The sequence below is a fragment of the Lygodium microphyllum genome, chromosome 10 (genome assembly GCF_053477565.2).
Source record: "Lygodium microphyllum isolate KBCC chromosome 10, Lygodium_microphyllum_v1.1.10, whole genome shotgun sequence".
NCBI lineage: Eukaryota > Viridiplantae > Streptophyta > Polypodiopsida > Schizaeales > Lygodiaceae > Lygodium > Lygodium microphyllum.
In genome coordinates, this window is record NC_141144.1 from 51,708,114 (window position 1) to 51,723,530 (window position 15,417).

The window sequence follows — 15,417 nt, forward strand, 5'->3', positions numbered from 1 at the left end:
GTGTGATCGTTGTCAAGGGTGTATTTTTCAAGCACGTCGAATTGCAATGTCACACCTCAGCTTGTATGGAGAATGGGATCGAGAAAAATCACCGGTATTCATTTCTTTTTTTTACCACTAAGATTGCATGTCTATGTTATGGGAATTATATATCAACGTACATGAAACTCCCTTTTGTGCTTGAGCAGGATGCAGTGCCACATCCTCAGATGCTCTCTCCCGGGCGTCAAGAGGCTACAAAACGTCGACGCGAGGAGGTAGAGTCTTCAAGAAGAGTAGAGACTGACGACCATGATAGTAGCCCTCATGAAATGCCCCATCAAGTCATAGAGGATGAGATTTTGGACAACATGGTACACCATCTATTTTCACAACCGGTTTAGGGAGAAGGTCACTCTACAAAGCCACATGATCCACTATATGTAGCATCATCTACTCTGTTGTATGAAGGTTATACCTACTCCGTTCTTCGTGTGTCCCTCGAGATACTTAACTTGCAAACAATTTATGGATGGAGTAATGTCAGTTTGGATGCATTATTGAAGTAGGTATCAATTCAGTTTGGCTTATGAATCATAATATTAATTGTTCTATTTTGAAATCAGACAGAAATATATGTTGGTGATTTTTTAACTCACTTAAAAAAATATATGTAGGTTATTATCACAAATGCTTCCAAAAAGAAACAAATTGCCAACTAAGAGAGAGCAAGCAAGACATTACTTGACATCTTTGGGAGGCCTCGATTATGTCAAGATCCATGCATGTGTCAATGATTGCGAGGATGTTCAAGGAAATGCAGAAGAAGACAATAATGTGATTGTCAATGATATTGATGAAGTTATTGAGCAATATAGCAACACATCTGATAGTGGGATAGACTTATTTGTTTCGTTACCTCTTGGTAACATAGAGCTAGAAGTAGATAGTTTAGCAAGGGCTGATCTCATTGAAGATGAGATGGATCATTCACTGTAACATGCTTAATTTGCTTATTGATTCAATGTGTATTCCTAATTCTATGGTTTTTATCATGTGCACACGTGCATACTCAAGAATCAATAGTCAATTTTAAAGCTAAATTGAATTTTCCATAATAAAAAGGAAGTATATTTTATTATCTTCAAGTACGTAGAGAAATTACAATATATATATTGCAATGCTTGCTACTAATTGTAAGGTTTCTGTCGCTTGCCGCTAATTACTTATATCAGGCTTGTCAATTGGAGGAACTGCCATTCATTAGAGAGCAATAAAAAAGTAATTATTAACTCTATTTTTTTAATTCAATGATTCAATGTGTATTCTTAATTCTATGGTTTTTATCATGCGCACATGTACATGCTCAAGAATCAATTTCAGGTGGTTAAATAATTATTAACTTTGGTTTTTTAATTATGTGAATTGCTAATTTTAGGTGGTTAAATAATTATGCATCTGTTGACGCGTCTATATTAGTGTCTATTTGTGCGGATATATAGACGCAAAATTCGCGTCTATTTACGTGCACGTTTACACGCACTTATAGACGCTGTGATAGACGCGCCCAACTTTGCGCGTCTAACATGCGCGTCTATGCCTCGTTTCTGTTGTAGTGATGTGTATTAGTCTTTGACATTCTTATCCTGTTACCCTTGTTCACCTACTCCTTGTTTTTGTCTTTCCTTGACATATCTTTTTCCCTCTTCTCTTCTTCTCTTTGTTTGTTTGTTTGCTTCTTTTCTTTCCTTACCTCCCTCCTTAGACAAGGACCCATGACTGCCCTTTCTTCCATGTATATTTTCTTCTTTACGTTCAAAGGTGGTTAGGATACTTTAACTAGAGCTAGACTCTTTAGTTTAACAATGCTCCTTTAGTGGGCTAGAGTTCTTGTTTATGGTTGTTTAGATAGATGGGTTTTCCAGATGTGTATTGATGAGTGATGGATCTTGTTTATGCTCCCTTGGTGGGCTGAGTTCTTGTTTATGCTTCTTTAGATAGATGGATCTTCTAGATGTGTGCTGGTGAGTGATGGAGCACTACCACAATTAGATATTGGCCTCTTGGCATCAATAATTGTAAATTTAATATTTGGATATTTCATCATCACTTGCTATACTCTCACAATGGACTTGTGGATGACATCAATCCATAAATAAGTCACATTCTCATTTACTATTCTTCCAATCACTAAGTCTTCCATAAGGCTGTTGAGCATTCTAGGAACACAAGCATTTAGCCTCATGTAAGTAAACATGGCATGAATGAGACGAGCTGTAAGGTGTAATCTTTGGAGAATCTTTGTCTGGTATGGTTGTGAAAAGCAAGCCTTCATTGAGTCAGGTCTAGTTGTTTTCCAAGTTTCAAGCATGACAGTGGCTTATTGGTCTTATCATAGTCGGAGTTACCTCGCCTTGGTTATGCAGACGCATATATTTTGAAGCTTCCAAAGCTGTGCTACAGAAGGAAAACAGGTCTGTAAAATCTGAAAGATGTTTACGCGTGCGTGAGCTGCTTCCTATTTTCTTGAACCATGCCTTTCTCCATGGCCCGAAGTGGTTGTGAGCCAGTTGCAAGTCAAGCTGTCATGGGGAATCGGGACCTCCGAATTTAGAAATCAGTTCCCATCCTGCCCTGGTGGGAACAGGCCCGTCAGTTCTCTACGTGCCTCTGTAATCCTGTTATTGTCAACATTTACGTGTGTGTCCTCCAGCTGGCTCTTTCCCATCGCGTCCTCCTGCACTTCATATCCGCTTGTACAGGCCGGCCTCTTATCATCCTCCTCTCCTCCTCTCTCTCCTTCCCTTTGGAGAGACACAAAACAAAAACCAGCCTTTGCTTCCAGCTATCTAGGATTTTGCCTGCTGACGCAGCTCTGTCAATGCCGTGCTCTGGTAGGTTGCCTGAGGAGGCCATGGCCGCGGTACTCGAGCATCGTAATTGTCCATCGCCAGACCCGGCCTTACCTGAGAATGTGGAGGTACAGAGTCAGGAGCGACCTGCCAAGATTAAAGACACGGTGGAGCCCTTTGACGCTACGGCCGAGGCCGAGAACAAGTTAGACGACAAGGAGGACGATACAGAATCGGATACTGCTGCAGCTGAAGTCGACGCCGGAGAGCACGGATGCCCTATCATGGCCAACAATATGAAACTGCACGTTATAGGCACGGATATGGCCGCCCTGCAAGCAGTGGCGCAGGAAACAGTTAAAGGGAAGGGGAAAGAACCGTGTCATGATATGCAGGGCGAGGATGCAGCGCACGAAGCTACAGAAAGGGCGGCAATGCAGTCACGTCGACGCAAAATACAGATCAAGAGGATCGAGAGCACGAGCAGCCGGCAGGTGACGTTTTCCAAGAGACGGAACGGGCTGCTGAAGAAGGCGCACGAGCTGTCAGTCCTGTGCGATGTAGACATCCTCCTCATTGTCTTCTCCAGTACTGGAAAGCTCTTTGAGTTTGCGAGTTCCAGGTTGGACCTCTCGCGCTCACACACACACACACACACACGCGCACACACACAAGCTCTCTCTCCCCTGCACTTTCACGATCTGGCTGCTGTTTGCCTGCAAAAATGTATTTCTTTCATTGGAAGCTGCATCATTGAATACATGGAATTTTGTCCTTTGGACTACGGCTATTGTAACAGAAAAGCTGGAACTGTATCACGGCTTTAAAAGCAACGCTTCTTTTTTTTTTCCCATCGAGGCAGAGAATTTATATTAGCAGAAAAGAGAGGACAATAATACGAGCAAGGGGGGCTTCAGCCAGAAGGCGACATGGCCTGATGATCTGCATACAAAAGGACCCAGGCATGGAAGCCACACACTTGAGACAAAACTAAAACAGTCCAGACATATCCTCATTCCACACCATAACATCTGAGAGAGTTGATCATCCCGTGAAGTTTGTCCATGAAATCATTGGCTTTGGAGATAGCCTCGTAAGCCTCCTCAATTACCTCTTTGTTAGCAGCCAACAGATTTTGGTTCTCTTCATTAATCCTTAGTCTATGTACCTGCATGTTGAAGTCAACAAACAGAGAGCTGAGGCAAGGAGCTTGGTAACCCACTTCAAACACAAAACAGTTCGTCAGTTTCCAGATTATCCACAAAAATTCAGATCTTGAGCGGTTCCAAAAACTGGTTAGGATGCCCACATAGTCCCCTAATAACATATGTCTCCATGACACAGGGGTTTTGAGAACTGCAATGAACGGAGACATGATGACTTTAAACTGAGGGCATGAAAGAAATAAATGACATAAAGATTTAGTGGCAGATTTGCAGCGGGGACAGACCCCATCAAACATCCCTGCTGCCAAATTCTTTTTCCCCAGTCCACACAGCTTTGTGGAGGATGACCCACATCAGAACTGACTTTTTTGGTTGAATGTACTTGTCCCATAGTTTCCGGATTTTGAAGTACCATTGCCCCCTATCAAGGCTGACCTGCCAACATCGGTTAAGAGTGATGTGCAACGGCGGTTGAAGATCCCTGACTATCACTTGGGGGTGAGCCAACTTGAACCCCCCCACCCAACCGAAAGCATCTAGATTAACTTCCTCCTTGATTGACAATTTCCATAGGTGCTCAGCAGGGAACAGAGCCATTCTATTCAGTATAAGGGAAATTTCCCAAGGTTGAAGCCAAACTAGAATAGATGGAAGTCAGCCCACAAACTTCTCATTCAATTCCAACTTCAACCTTGGGAAGCAACACTTCTTCCTGTTCTAACTTCTAACTTCTCATTAAGAGTGAGATGCTTAGGATGATGATGCATATCGGTTGTTGCTAGCTTCCAAATTTTGAACACTGGCATAGCTCCCTAGGATTATGTCGGACTCGAGTGCCGCTCTTTACTGGATGGTGATTCTAGAGTAGTTACTGGTCCACTTTCACCCTAGCTTGGGATTCTATCAAGAGTACTCTTGATATAGCACACATTTATTTTGATAGGGGATAACATTCACTATTTCTTTTAAACCTAAGCATTCATTTATTTAAAATTATTCAAAGATTGTAAACCTTTATAGATAAAGAAAATCACACTATAGAATGTGCGTTCAAAGGATACTTTAAAAACCCCTTTTTTAAAAATTTTTCACCATTTTATATACCCCTTTTGTGAATTTTGAAGGCAATAGTTATATCCCCTCTGTAAATCTAAAATTTGAATCGAATGTGCATTTTCATGGCCCCTTCTATACAATTCAAATTAAAACATAATACTACCATAGTCACTACTTCTCCAACTCAGCTCTTCCAAATGGAAAACCATGCATTGAGCATCATATATCCTTTTACCTCATCAAGTGGAGCATTATGAGCATTCATTGCTCATACAAGATCCCAAGCAACTACCACACTAGTTAGGCAGTTGCCCTCATCTACTCTTTACATCAATACCCTTGATTGTGATTTTGTACTTTGAGTCTCACTTTTGTATGAACTATTGGGCTAAGTCAAACAAACAAACATCCACCAAACAAAAATCATTGCCTTCATGATCATTGCAAGCTTGTGAGCAATCCGTTGCAACACCCTTGGTCTGATGTCTTGACTTCATTGGGGTGACCTCTTGGGCAACTCAAAAAAAATATCCATCACCTCCGTGATCCTCCTAGGTCATTGAGTAGTCCGAAGTGACACCCTTGGCACAATGCCTTAATCTTGTTGGGGTGGGACTCTTTGGATCAAGACTAGAGCCTTCCTTTCACTCTCTTTGATCACCCTTTTTGAGCATGAGAAGGAGTGTTAGGCTACCTTAAATTTCCTTTCAAAGTACCATGGTTCTTATATCAGCCCCAAAAAGTAATTTTGTGTTTTAGACATCACACAAGACATTTCAATAGGACAACTAGCTCAAAATGTTGTATTAAAGAAGACCCAATGTGCATTCCCATTTTTGTAAGTTGATCTTTGTGATTCATTTATATAGAAGGTTTTTTTCAATTGTTGCATTTTAAGAAAACCTATTTACATGGTTGGTAGATGTTTTTTTGGATACAACCATGATGTGAGACTTTGACTTGATATGCTCTATGAAAATCGTGTGCAAGTCTGATCTTAAAGGGCACAAATGCAATCATTTCTGATTATACTTTTGCATACAACTCTTACTCTCCCTTTATCTTTGTAGTCATTCAATGTTGCCTCAATAAGCTCAAAATCAGATCTTGTTTAATTTCAAGTCAAGACTCTCACAAATTAATCTCCAAAATGATTAGAAATTAGCCCTAAGATACATATACAAAAGTGATTTTAAACCAAACACAAACCTTACTAAAGCTCAACTCTTTCATAAACTAGTAATTATCGTATATGAAAATAACATTTTACTAGAGGTTTCAATGGTTAAAAAGATGTCACTTACCATTGTGAGTGTTATTAAAAATATCCATCTCCTCTACCTGCAACTAAAATCGCAACCACATTATCTTCATTGCTTTCTTCTATGTCTTTTGAGCTACACGTCGCTCCCATCTTCAACCCTTAATTTATCTAATATCTTATTTGATGCACTCGAACTTCCAATATATGGGTTCTCATGAAATTAGAAAGACACGAGTAAGTAGATTGCTTGCCAATGACTTGTGATCCATAAGGAGCTTTTGTTAGGAGGGTGGCTAAAGTTCGGTTTGCACCTTAACAATAGCTTCCTAACATGAGTGGAAGACAATGATTGGCTTATCTTCTTGCCTTCTATGCAGAGAGGGGGGGTGCTATCCATACTAAGATGCGATTTACTACTACATCATTGTACCACTTCTATTTTGACCACTATCCATGATAGTTTACAAGGTTGAGTGAGTTGAGCAACCTCTTGATTGCCCTCCTCCAACGCTTCTAATCTACCTTGATGTAACCAATGCCTAATTTTAAGGGCTCCCTTTTTTCCAAGATCCACAACTCTTAACTCATAAAATGGGCCACTTTACTCAAGATACTGAGCCACTTAACTTGAGTAAAGTGTGGTTAATTTTTTGGAGCCATGCACCACCTTGCCATGCACCATTTTACTAGCATATGCCCTAAAGGGAAAGGCAAATAATATTACAAGGAGAGGAAACCACTATGGATGCTTTGCCTCACCCGACAAAAGCACTTGGTGTGTTGCCTATAATCCTCAAACTTGGAAGTTGTCTGGATTTTAATGTGAACACAAGGTAGATTCATATTGATGAAAAGCTATGATAGAATCCACTCCCCCTCCCCCATGCTAGTTGTAAATATTTGTCTCATGAGAACATATATGCCTTTAAGTATTGATCCCCTCCCACCATCTTCCCCCCATCCATCCCCTTCCCATTCTAAACCCCCTCCCCCCCCCCGGGCTCCCTTAAAAAGTGTGCTTCTGAATTTTTTTAAATAAAAACACCCCTAATGTAAATTTTACATGAGATGCATTTATAAACCCCTTTTGTTTTTGGAAAACTATAAGTCAACGTAATAAAAATACCCTTTCTTTTGAACTCACATGGTATATTACATGTTCTATAAGGTGACCCCTCCGCGCTCAAATCAAGCTTGTTTTCTTAACTGCAAGAGCAATCACCAATTATAAAATCAAGTATAATATGTTGTCATGTATCATTAATAACTCTGCATCCCATTTGCATGATTACATTCAATGTAGACTATTAGGGACAAAAGCTTATGAGTCAATTACAAGGCTAGTAGGGCAAAGAGACTTGGTTCAAGAGAACTTCAAATTGAGTTCCTAATAAGGATAAGTTATCACATCCAAGAAATAAGAGAAAAAACTCCTCTTAATTCAACTAACACCATATTGGGGAATATGGGAATTTCCCATGAGTTTGGGACATGTGGTCAAATATTTGGATTTGTCATAACTTAAACACTATAACTCAAAAGCAAGTGCTCTATAGCTCAATAGATTCCATTTTTCAAGTGTTTTCCAATGATAGGTCACATGATATGGTTTTGAGAAATTTATGGGCATGTTATCCAGTTGCCACCTTTTTAGTATTCAAAAAATGGGAATTGGGAGATTCCCAAACTCACTAATATTGTGTTAACTCAAAGTATCTATGAATGATCTACAAACATTGCCTTGCCATAGGGGCACATAATACTTGCATATTTTGACAAGATGTCTTTTGTAGAGTAAGAAATGAATTAAAAGAACAATGATGTAGCTAATTCTTTGAAAATGGGTGAAGATATTAGCTCCAAATCAACCCAAATATCTTTCGAAATTCACCTCTGATGATAGCATAAACTTCCCCTAACACGGTGTCGGTGCGAGAGTCCACCATAGGAGTAAGAGACAGCAAGGTGAAGGTAGATCTAGGAAGAGGAGTAGATGGAAGAGAAGGGGTTCGAAGAAATCAAAGACATAGAAGAATACTTTGAAAAAATAATTAGAAAATGTAGAAGAATACTAACATAGATGAATTCTGTTAGTTTCTTTTAGCATTATGAGAATATATAACTCTAATACACAAAAACGTGTATAAAATAATACATTTCTCTATATTGCTCAGATCACATATCTGATGCTTCCATTGGTTGCGAAAGGGGGGTAAAATACCAACACACTTGGCCAGAATTCTGCCAAATCACTCCTTCTTCATCTCCCACTTTGAAGTGATGTTCATTGTCTGAAAACAACAATCGTGTGTGGCATGATTTCATCAATCTCTCTTTTTACATAAAATCCTCTCAAATAGGCTGAAAGCTATATGCTTTCTTTTAATCTAGAAGTTGTCTATATTTTTATGGATTTTTTACAAGAGATAATATCTAAAATATCAAAAATTGGCTAAATTCTAATAATTTTAAACCATGGATACTAACACTAATGTCTAAAATGGCATTGGCTCTCTAAATCAATAAGAAAGTCACTCTAGATTTTTTTTACACGCTGTGCATAGTAGCGGCACGACATCCACCCCCTCCTAACCTACACATCCTCTGGCATTTGCCAAAGTTTTATAAATCTGTAGTGTTAGAAGAAGTATCTTTGGCCATGTCAATGTCTTCATCTTCTGCCTCTTCTTCTTCCTCTATGTCTTCATGCTCTTGAATTACATCCAGGTCTTCTAACTCATATGTTGAACTTTCTCCTCATTTGAAGAGCTTGATTGTTTTTTGAGCTATGGGTGTCTTCATGCTTGTTCCATCCAATTCAACCAATGAATATGTGACATTGTCATGAATGACCCTTACCACATAGGGGCCAAACCAACGCTTTACCATCTTCCTAGAAGCACTGTATTGATTGTTTAGGCTGCTGTCATAGACAAGTACCCAGTCATTTTCTTGAATTGCTCTTGGCCGAAGTCGATGTCTCTTATCAAATCTTCTTTTGTTCTTTAGTCTTGCTGTCTTTAGCTTCTCAATAGCTGCTTGAACATCTTCAGGCCTTTTTTCTAGCTGCCATATGCACAAAGTCAGCAATTCTTCTCTACTGCTGCCTTCCTCCCAAGGTAGAAGACTCCATGTGAGAAAACATTCTTCAATTGGGATAATTGGTTTTGTTCCTTGGGGAGTCTACCTATGAGAAATCATATATATAACGTGCATTCAAAGGATATTAAGAAATACCCTTTCTTTACATACTATAAGGCTTTAAAACGACCCCTTTTACTTTACTTAACTTATAGATTTTTTTCAAATTATAATAAAAACTCATTTTGTAAATATAATCCTGTAAATTTTATTAAATATAATACCCTTTCTTTTGAACTCACGTGGTATCTTACATTTTCTACAAGGTAGACTCCCCGGGTTTTGTCCATGCATAAGTTTAGCTTGCATATAGCCAATCACTGAACTGTGAGTAGTCCAATCAGCCCATAATGCAAAAGGTAGCCAACTTAAAAACCCATTTGAGCAAAGAAGTTGCGTGCCTCATCAACATCCAATTCTCCTCTATCAATAGTTACTTTACCCTAACCATATTTGCAAAACACATCTTCAAGCAAAAAATGACAAATAGCTTGAGAGGTCTTGGTTGTTAAGGCTTTGCCTTCAACTTGATTGGTTAGATCCTCTCTTGTAAGCACTAAATATCGCATATTCCATATTCCTGTAGAGATGGTTATAAGATTAATAACCCATCTATAATGTATAGACAAGGGATAAGCCGGTTGTAACCCATCTTAATGCTTGACCATAGAATACATTTGACACACATAACACGTTTCAACAAAATGTGCTATGTCCCGATACATGTTTTGCCACCAATATTTTTCTTTGACTTTACTAAAGGTTCCCCACATGTCTCTATGGCCACCCCACAGGCATTCATAAATTTTCTTCATTACCTGTTGTTGCAATCTTTTGTTACCTAAAACTCAGATAGGCGCTTCTTTATTCTTCTTTGTGTGCTTCCATATATGCCCTTCTTTAAGAAAAAAGCCATAAGCTTTCCTCTTAATATGCTTGAACTCCATCAGTCCAAGACTCCTCCTTCTTCATTGTGCTCAAATATTGGCCAATCTTCAACCAATCTTCTTCAAGGAAATAAACTAGAACTTGAGCAATACAATGAGCATAATGGCTTCTAGTTGGCCACCCTCCTTCCATAGATAAATCTTTGATCTTGGTTGTTGTATTCTGATTTACAGCAGTACCTTTTCATATTCTTACTGTACTTAATGTGATAGCATTAAAAAGATCACCTTCACCTGCAAGATTTAGCTTTGGGTTTGTATATGCAGCAACTGAAAATGTACTTTCAACATAGGGAATGAAATTCAAAAAGTATAGATTCTTTAGCTTCATCTTGTTCCATAAGCTCTTCTTCACTGTCATTTCTTGCACGTGATAGCATGTCAACAATTGGATTTTCCTTTCCTGCAATATGCTTTAATTTGGGGTTGAGAGATTTAATATATGAAATACATCTTGGCATTGCAATGTTGGGTGTAGAGTAGTTGGCAATCATGCCCAAGAGTGGAAAACAATTAGTTTCTATCACTACGGAAGCACCTATAAAGTATTTAGGATCATACTTTAATGTTGTTACAACTCCCCACAATTCTCTTTTTACTTGTGCATACCTTCTTTAACGTTTATTGAGAATCTTTGCTCCAAAACGAATTGCATACCTATTACCTTCAAGGTCTTCTTGTCCAATAGCCCATCCCATCTCAATGGGACTTATATCCATAATAAGGATGATGGGATGACCATTTGAATAATCATCCCTTTTCAGAGCGGGGACTGAAATTAACAACTTATTTGGTTTGCATACAGTGAGAGCATGCTCTTTCCCCCAAGAGAATCTTTGGATTTTTCTTAATAATTAATAAAGATTTTCGATGACATGAGCAAAATGTGGTATCCATATGAGATAGAATACGCATGCACCAAGAAATCTTTTCACCTTTGAGATATTTGTGCATTTTTCTTGCATTCTACTAATGGCATCTATCTTGATTGGTGAAGGTTTACGTCCATAGGGGCCACATAGATGTCCAACCACTAGGACTTCTTCTACTCCAAAAATCAACTTAGCTCCAGAAAGGGTAAGATGTACCTCTTCTAGCCTTGTCAAAATTGTGTCACAATCATGAATATGGTTAACTACAAATGTCCTACAACCATCTTCGTTAAGCTCCTCATTCTTTTCATTGACTTCACATCCCTTGATAGGTACATCATCAAGAAATGGAAGAGCAAGTTGTGGAATAAAGTCCCTCAAAACTTTGTGCATGGCATTCATCATATGGGCTACGAAGTTTGTTGCACCTTATGGTAGAGTGCACATGCGAACCAATCCAAGAGGTATCTTCATTGTGGTAATGTCTCAGCTTTCTAATGAAAGATGAAATTGGTCATATCCTGAATATAGGTCCCCCATAGAATAAATTGCTCTACCTGCAAAAGCTTCAGCAAACTCGTCAAAAATTGGACCCGAACTAACATTTCAGATTGTGACACGATTAACAGGCTATAGATCTTGAATAAATCGTAAATATCCATTTTTCTTGGGCATGGTAAACCATCGATTTGAGTAAGGTGCTAAAGAAGGTTCTAAAATCTTCATTCAGATCTTCTCATTTAGAAGTTCCAATAATTTGGGCAAATATGCCCTTGGAACAGGAATGGGCTTGAGGTTCCAAGGCACATGTGGGATCGTAAAAATGACCATAGGAGCCACAATATTTGGATCCACACAACCTATTTCACTTGGTTGAAATGCAAAAGCTTTTCCATGTTTCATTAGCATTTGCATAAAGGAGTGCTTTTCAGTAGACAAAATGAAATAATTTTCACCTATTTTGAGCTCTTTTATACTTTCAGATGTGAACTTGTGACCAATATTGGAAGGATCATGAAGACTTGACTGATTTGCTGTCTTATTAGCCAGCCCTTCACTTTCAAGAGGTAGTGGGACTGCCACATGCTTGACTTTCTTATCCACCGTCTTGTATTTTGTCTCCACTTGCACTTCAGCCTTGTTGAGTAAACGAATGTCTTCCTGCTCAACAAATTCTTGAATTGTTTGATAAAAATCCAATATACATACATCAATGGATTGATTTTCAATCTGATTTTTTGTATGAGTAGCTGTATATATTTTAGCCAATGTGTCAGTAGTAATCAATCCAAAAAAAAGCCCGAAATATCCTCATTTTCAGCCATTATGTCATAAGTTTTCAGCACCCCTTTTACATGACATAAATATTTTCTTTCAGCTTTAGTCATGGCTGGAAGAGACTTATAACAGCCCATACTATTGACTGTACATACATACAGATTTGCTAGCTAGAGACACAGTTTCTGTAGCATAAGGAGGTTTAATCTTTTTACATGACACATTGCCATAGCCTCCTTTTATAGCAGTCTAGCCTAAAAACCCTTGAATTATTGGGCATTAGGAGGCACAAGATAATCGCGCAGTCGATCTCTATTTCGATGATAATTAACACACACAGTGAGAAATTGGATAGCTCATTCATTATCCTTGCTTCGGATTCGAGCATAGGAAGAACCATCATCAAGAGCATTTGTTTCCAAGCGAGCTTCAGAAATGTAAGGTTGTCCAAGAATGATAGGGTAACTACAAGATTCTTGAACAAAAAAGTGAAAATTGTCTTTTATGTCTCCAATAGTTATCTGCACATTAGGACATGCAGTATATAACTCTCCAGAATAGTTGTTTGCAGCTCTCATTCGCCAACTTGGATCAACATCTATGGGTCATCCGCCACTTTCATAGAGACTCCTTGACATGACACTTATCTCTAAGCCATGGTCTAAGAGTGCAATACATGGTGATTCTTTTTCTCCAATTTTGACGATTATCTCCATTCTTGCTCTTGCCCAATGTGTACAGGAGTAGTGACTACTTAGAATGAACCGAGCCTTTTCCTCCTCATGCATGTGCTGTAGATGGCCTTCTTTTTAAGAGGTGGGTTGTCCGATTGGTTTGGACTAGCCGACCATTACATTTTCAGCTATCACTTCTTTAATTTTTGCATTGATGCTTTCTTTATCTTCAACTTCAATTGCTACAATTAATTCTTTAGCTTCTTCAAGATGAATTCCTTGTGAAGTCAGCTTCTCTTCATCTTACACAAAAACTCAAAGAACTTGCAAAAAAGCATGCACTATTTCTTCAACTTCATCACCAACATATTGTCTTTTCCCTTTGATTACATTAATAATTACATCATAGAATTCATGTTTGGCAATTCCAAGAATTTTACCTAAGGTGAATTTTTTTTTCCAAGAATTCATTCTTCTAGAACTCGTTTGAGATCAGTTCTATGTCAAACTGCAATTTGTAGCCTGGCTGCTTGCCTTTCTTCTTTCCTTCAGTCTTCTTTGTTTGTGGCACATCTTCCATCTCTTGATCTGGGGTTACATTTTCAACAAGCTTTGGTTGTTTGGGTGCTCTTCTAGTTACCTGTTTTGGAGGGCAAGAAGAGGAAGGCCTTGGTCATCTTCTCTTCTTCTCTTTTCTTCAATCAAGACTTCTTTATGATTGACGTCAATCAAATGTGCAAAGGTGGAAAAAGAATCTACCGGTTCTTTCCAATCAGTTATTTCTCAAATGCACTAACTGGCGATAGCCAAATCTTCTTTGGCTGCTTTATCACGTTCCATTTGATTTAGTGCCTGCATCCATACTTTAGATTTCACATTAGCTTTAAATGCTTTCAAACTTGATTTAGTTGGCTCAATTTGCAGCCCATAGGTAGCTGCATCAATTGTTGCATAGGCATTCTTTACAGCTAAATCTTCTAATCTTTTCTTCATTCCACCATTGCCAAAATTTGGCTCCAGTGGAAGATCAGTTTTAGTTGCATGAATTTTTCTATCTTTCCAAAAGACGAGCTTCTGTGCTTCAGTCTCATGGAAGGCAGAACACTCCCTCTTGTCATGTTATTGGCTGTCACACCAAATACATCACCTCTTAAAGCCTTCTTTCATGGGTCTTTGAGTTGATGAGCATCCTTGTTCTTCAACTTTGACATCTAGCTTCTCCACCTTGGAATTGATTTTTGTAAGATTCAGATGAAGGTCACGCATGCTTTTAATGAGCTCATCCATGACATCATTTTTAGAAGGAACAGAAAAAGAAAGAGTTGGTTGATTAATCAAAGGAATAGGGAATTTTGAAGGTGGAACAAGCTCCATCAATAAAGTTGTTGAAGTTGAATTAGAACCCAATCTTAGTCGCATTCGCTCTCTTCAAGCAATCATGTTAACTGCATCAGTAACATCTATCCATGCAGTCTTGACTCTTGATTCGGAGGTAGCATCTTCTAGCTGATCAACAAGCTTCTCTTGTAGAATGGGATCTGGAGCCTTAAGGAATAATTCAATCTTTTGACCTTCCATACTTTGTTGTCTTCAGCATCAAGTTGTTCAAATTGACTTTCAAACTCATGGTATAAAGCTATTGCAGCTAAACCTTTGTTGGGTTTCTCAACCCAATTAGTGAAACTTTTCTTCATCATTAGGCTAGAGTCTTCTAAGAAGAAATATTCGTGTAGGGCATTTTTGAATGCAGCTCAATCCACATCTTATTTTTTCAACTCTACCATACATTTTCAAACATAAATTTTACTTTTTCTTATTTTTTCGATGTGAAAAACTTAATTTTTTAGTTTTTCTTATATTTTGCTATTTATTTATAGAAAATTATTTGGATTTATAGATTTACTAGTTTAGATTGATTGACATTATAGAGAATGATTTTTTTATCATGTTTCAACCCATAGAAATAGCATTTACATGAAAAAACCCAAAAATCGCATAGTCTCGGGTTTTTTGTGTTTGGTATAAAATCATTCTATGACTTATTTCTTGTGATTTCTTCAACATGGTTGATAAATTAGAAAATTGGCAATCAAATAGAATCATTTCCAACCATTTTCAACCAAAACTTATCATACAATGATGAAATCTATGACTTATGAAATCGCACCTTATGACTTATATATTTCAA

The 15,417-nt window shown here is 38.2% G+C and overlaps 1 protein-coding gene across 1 annotated transcript in view; it reads left to right on the forward strand.

Moving 5' to 3' along the window:
• Nucleotides 1–2,359: 2,359 nt before the first annotated feature.
• Nucleotides 2,360–15,417, forward strand: part of LOC148029993 (agamous-like MADS-box protein AGL11) — a 189,383-nt gene continuing 176,325 nt past the window's right edge. The window contains exon 1 of the mRNA XM_087686270.1: nucleotides 2,360–3,453. Coding sequence (XP_087542396.1) covers nucleotides 2,861–3,453 — 593 coding nt within the window. The 5' untranslated portion in view covers nucleotides 2,360–2,860. The remainder of the gene's footprint in view (nucleotides 3,454–15,417) is intronic.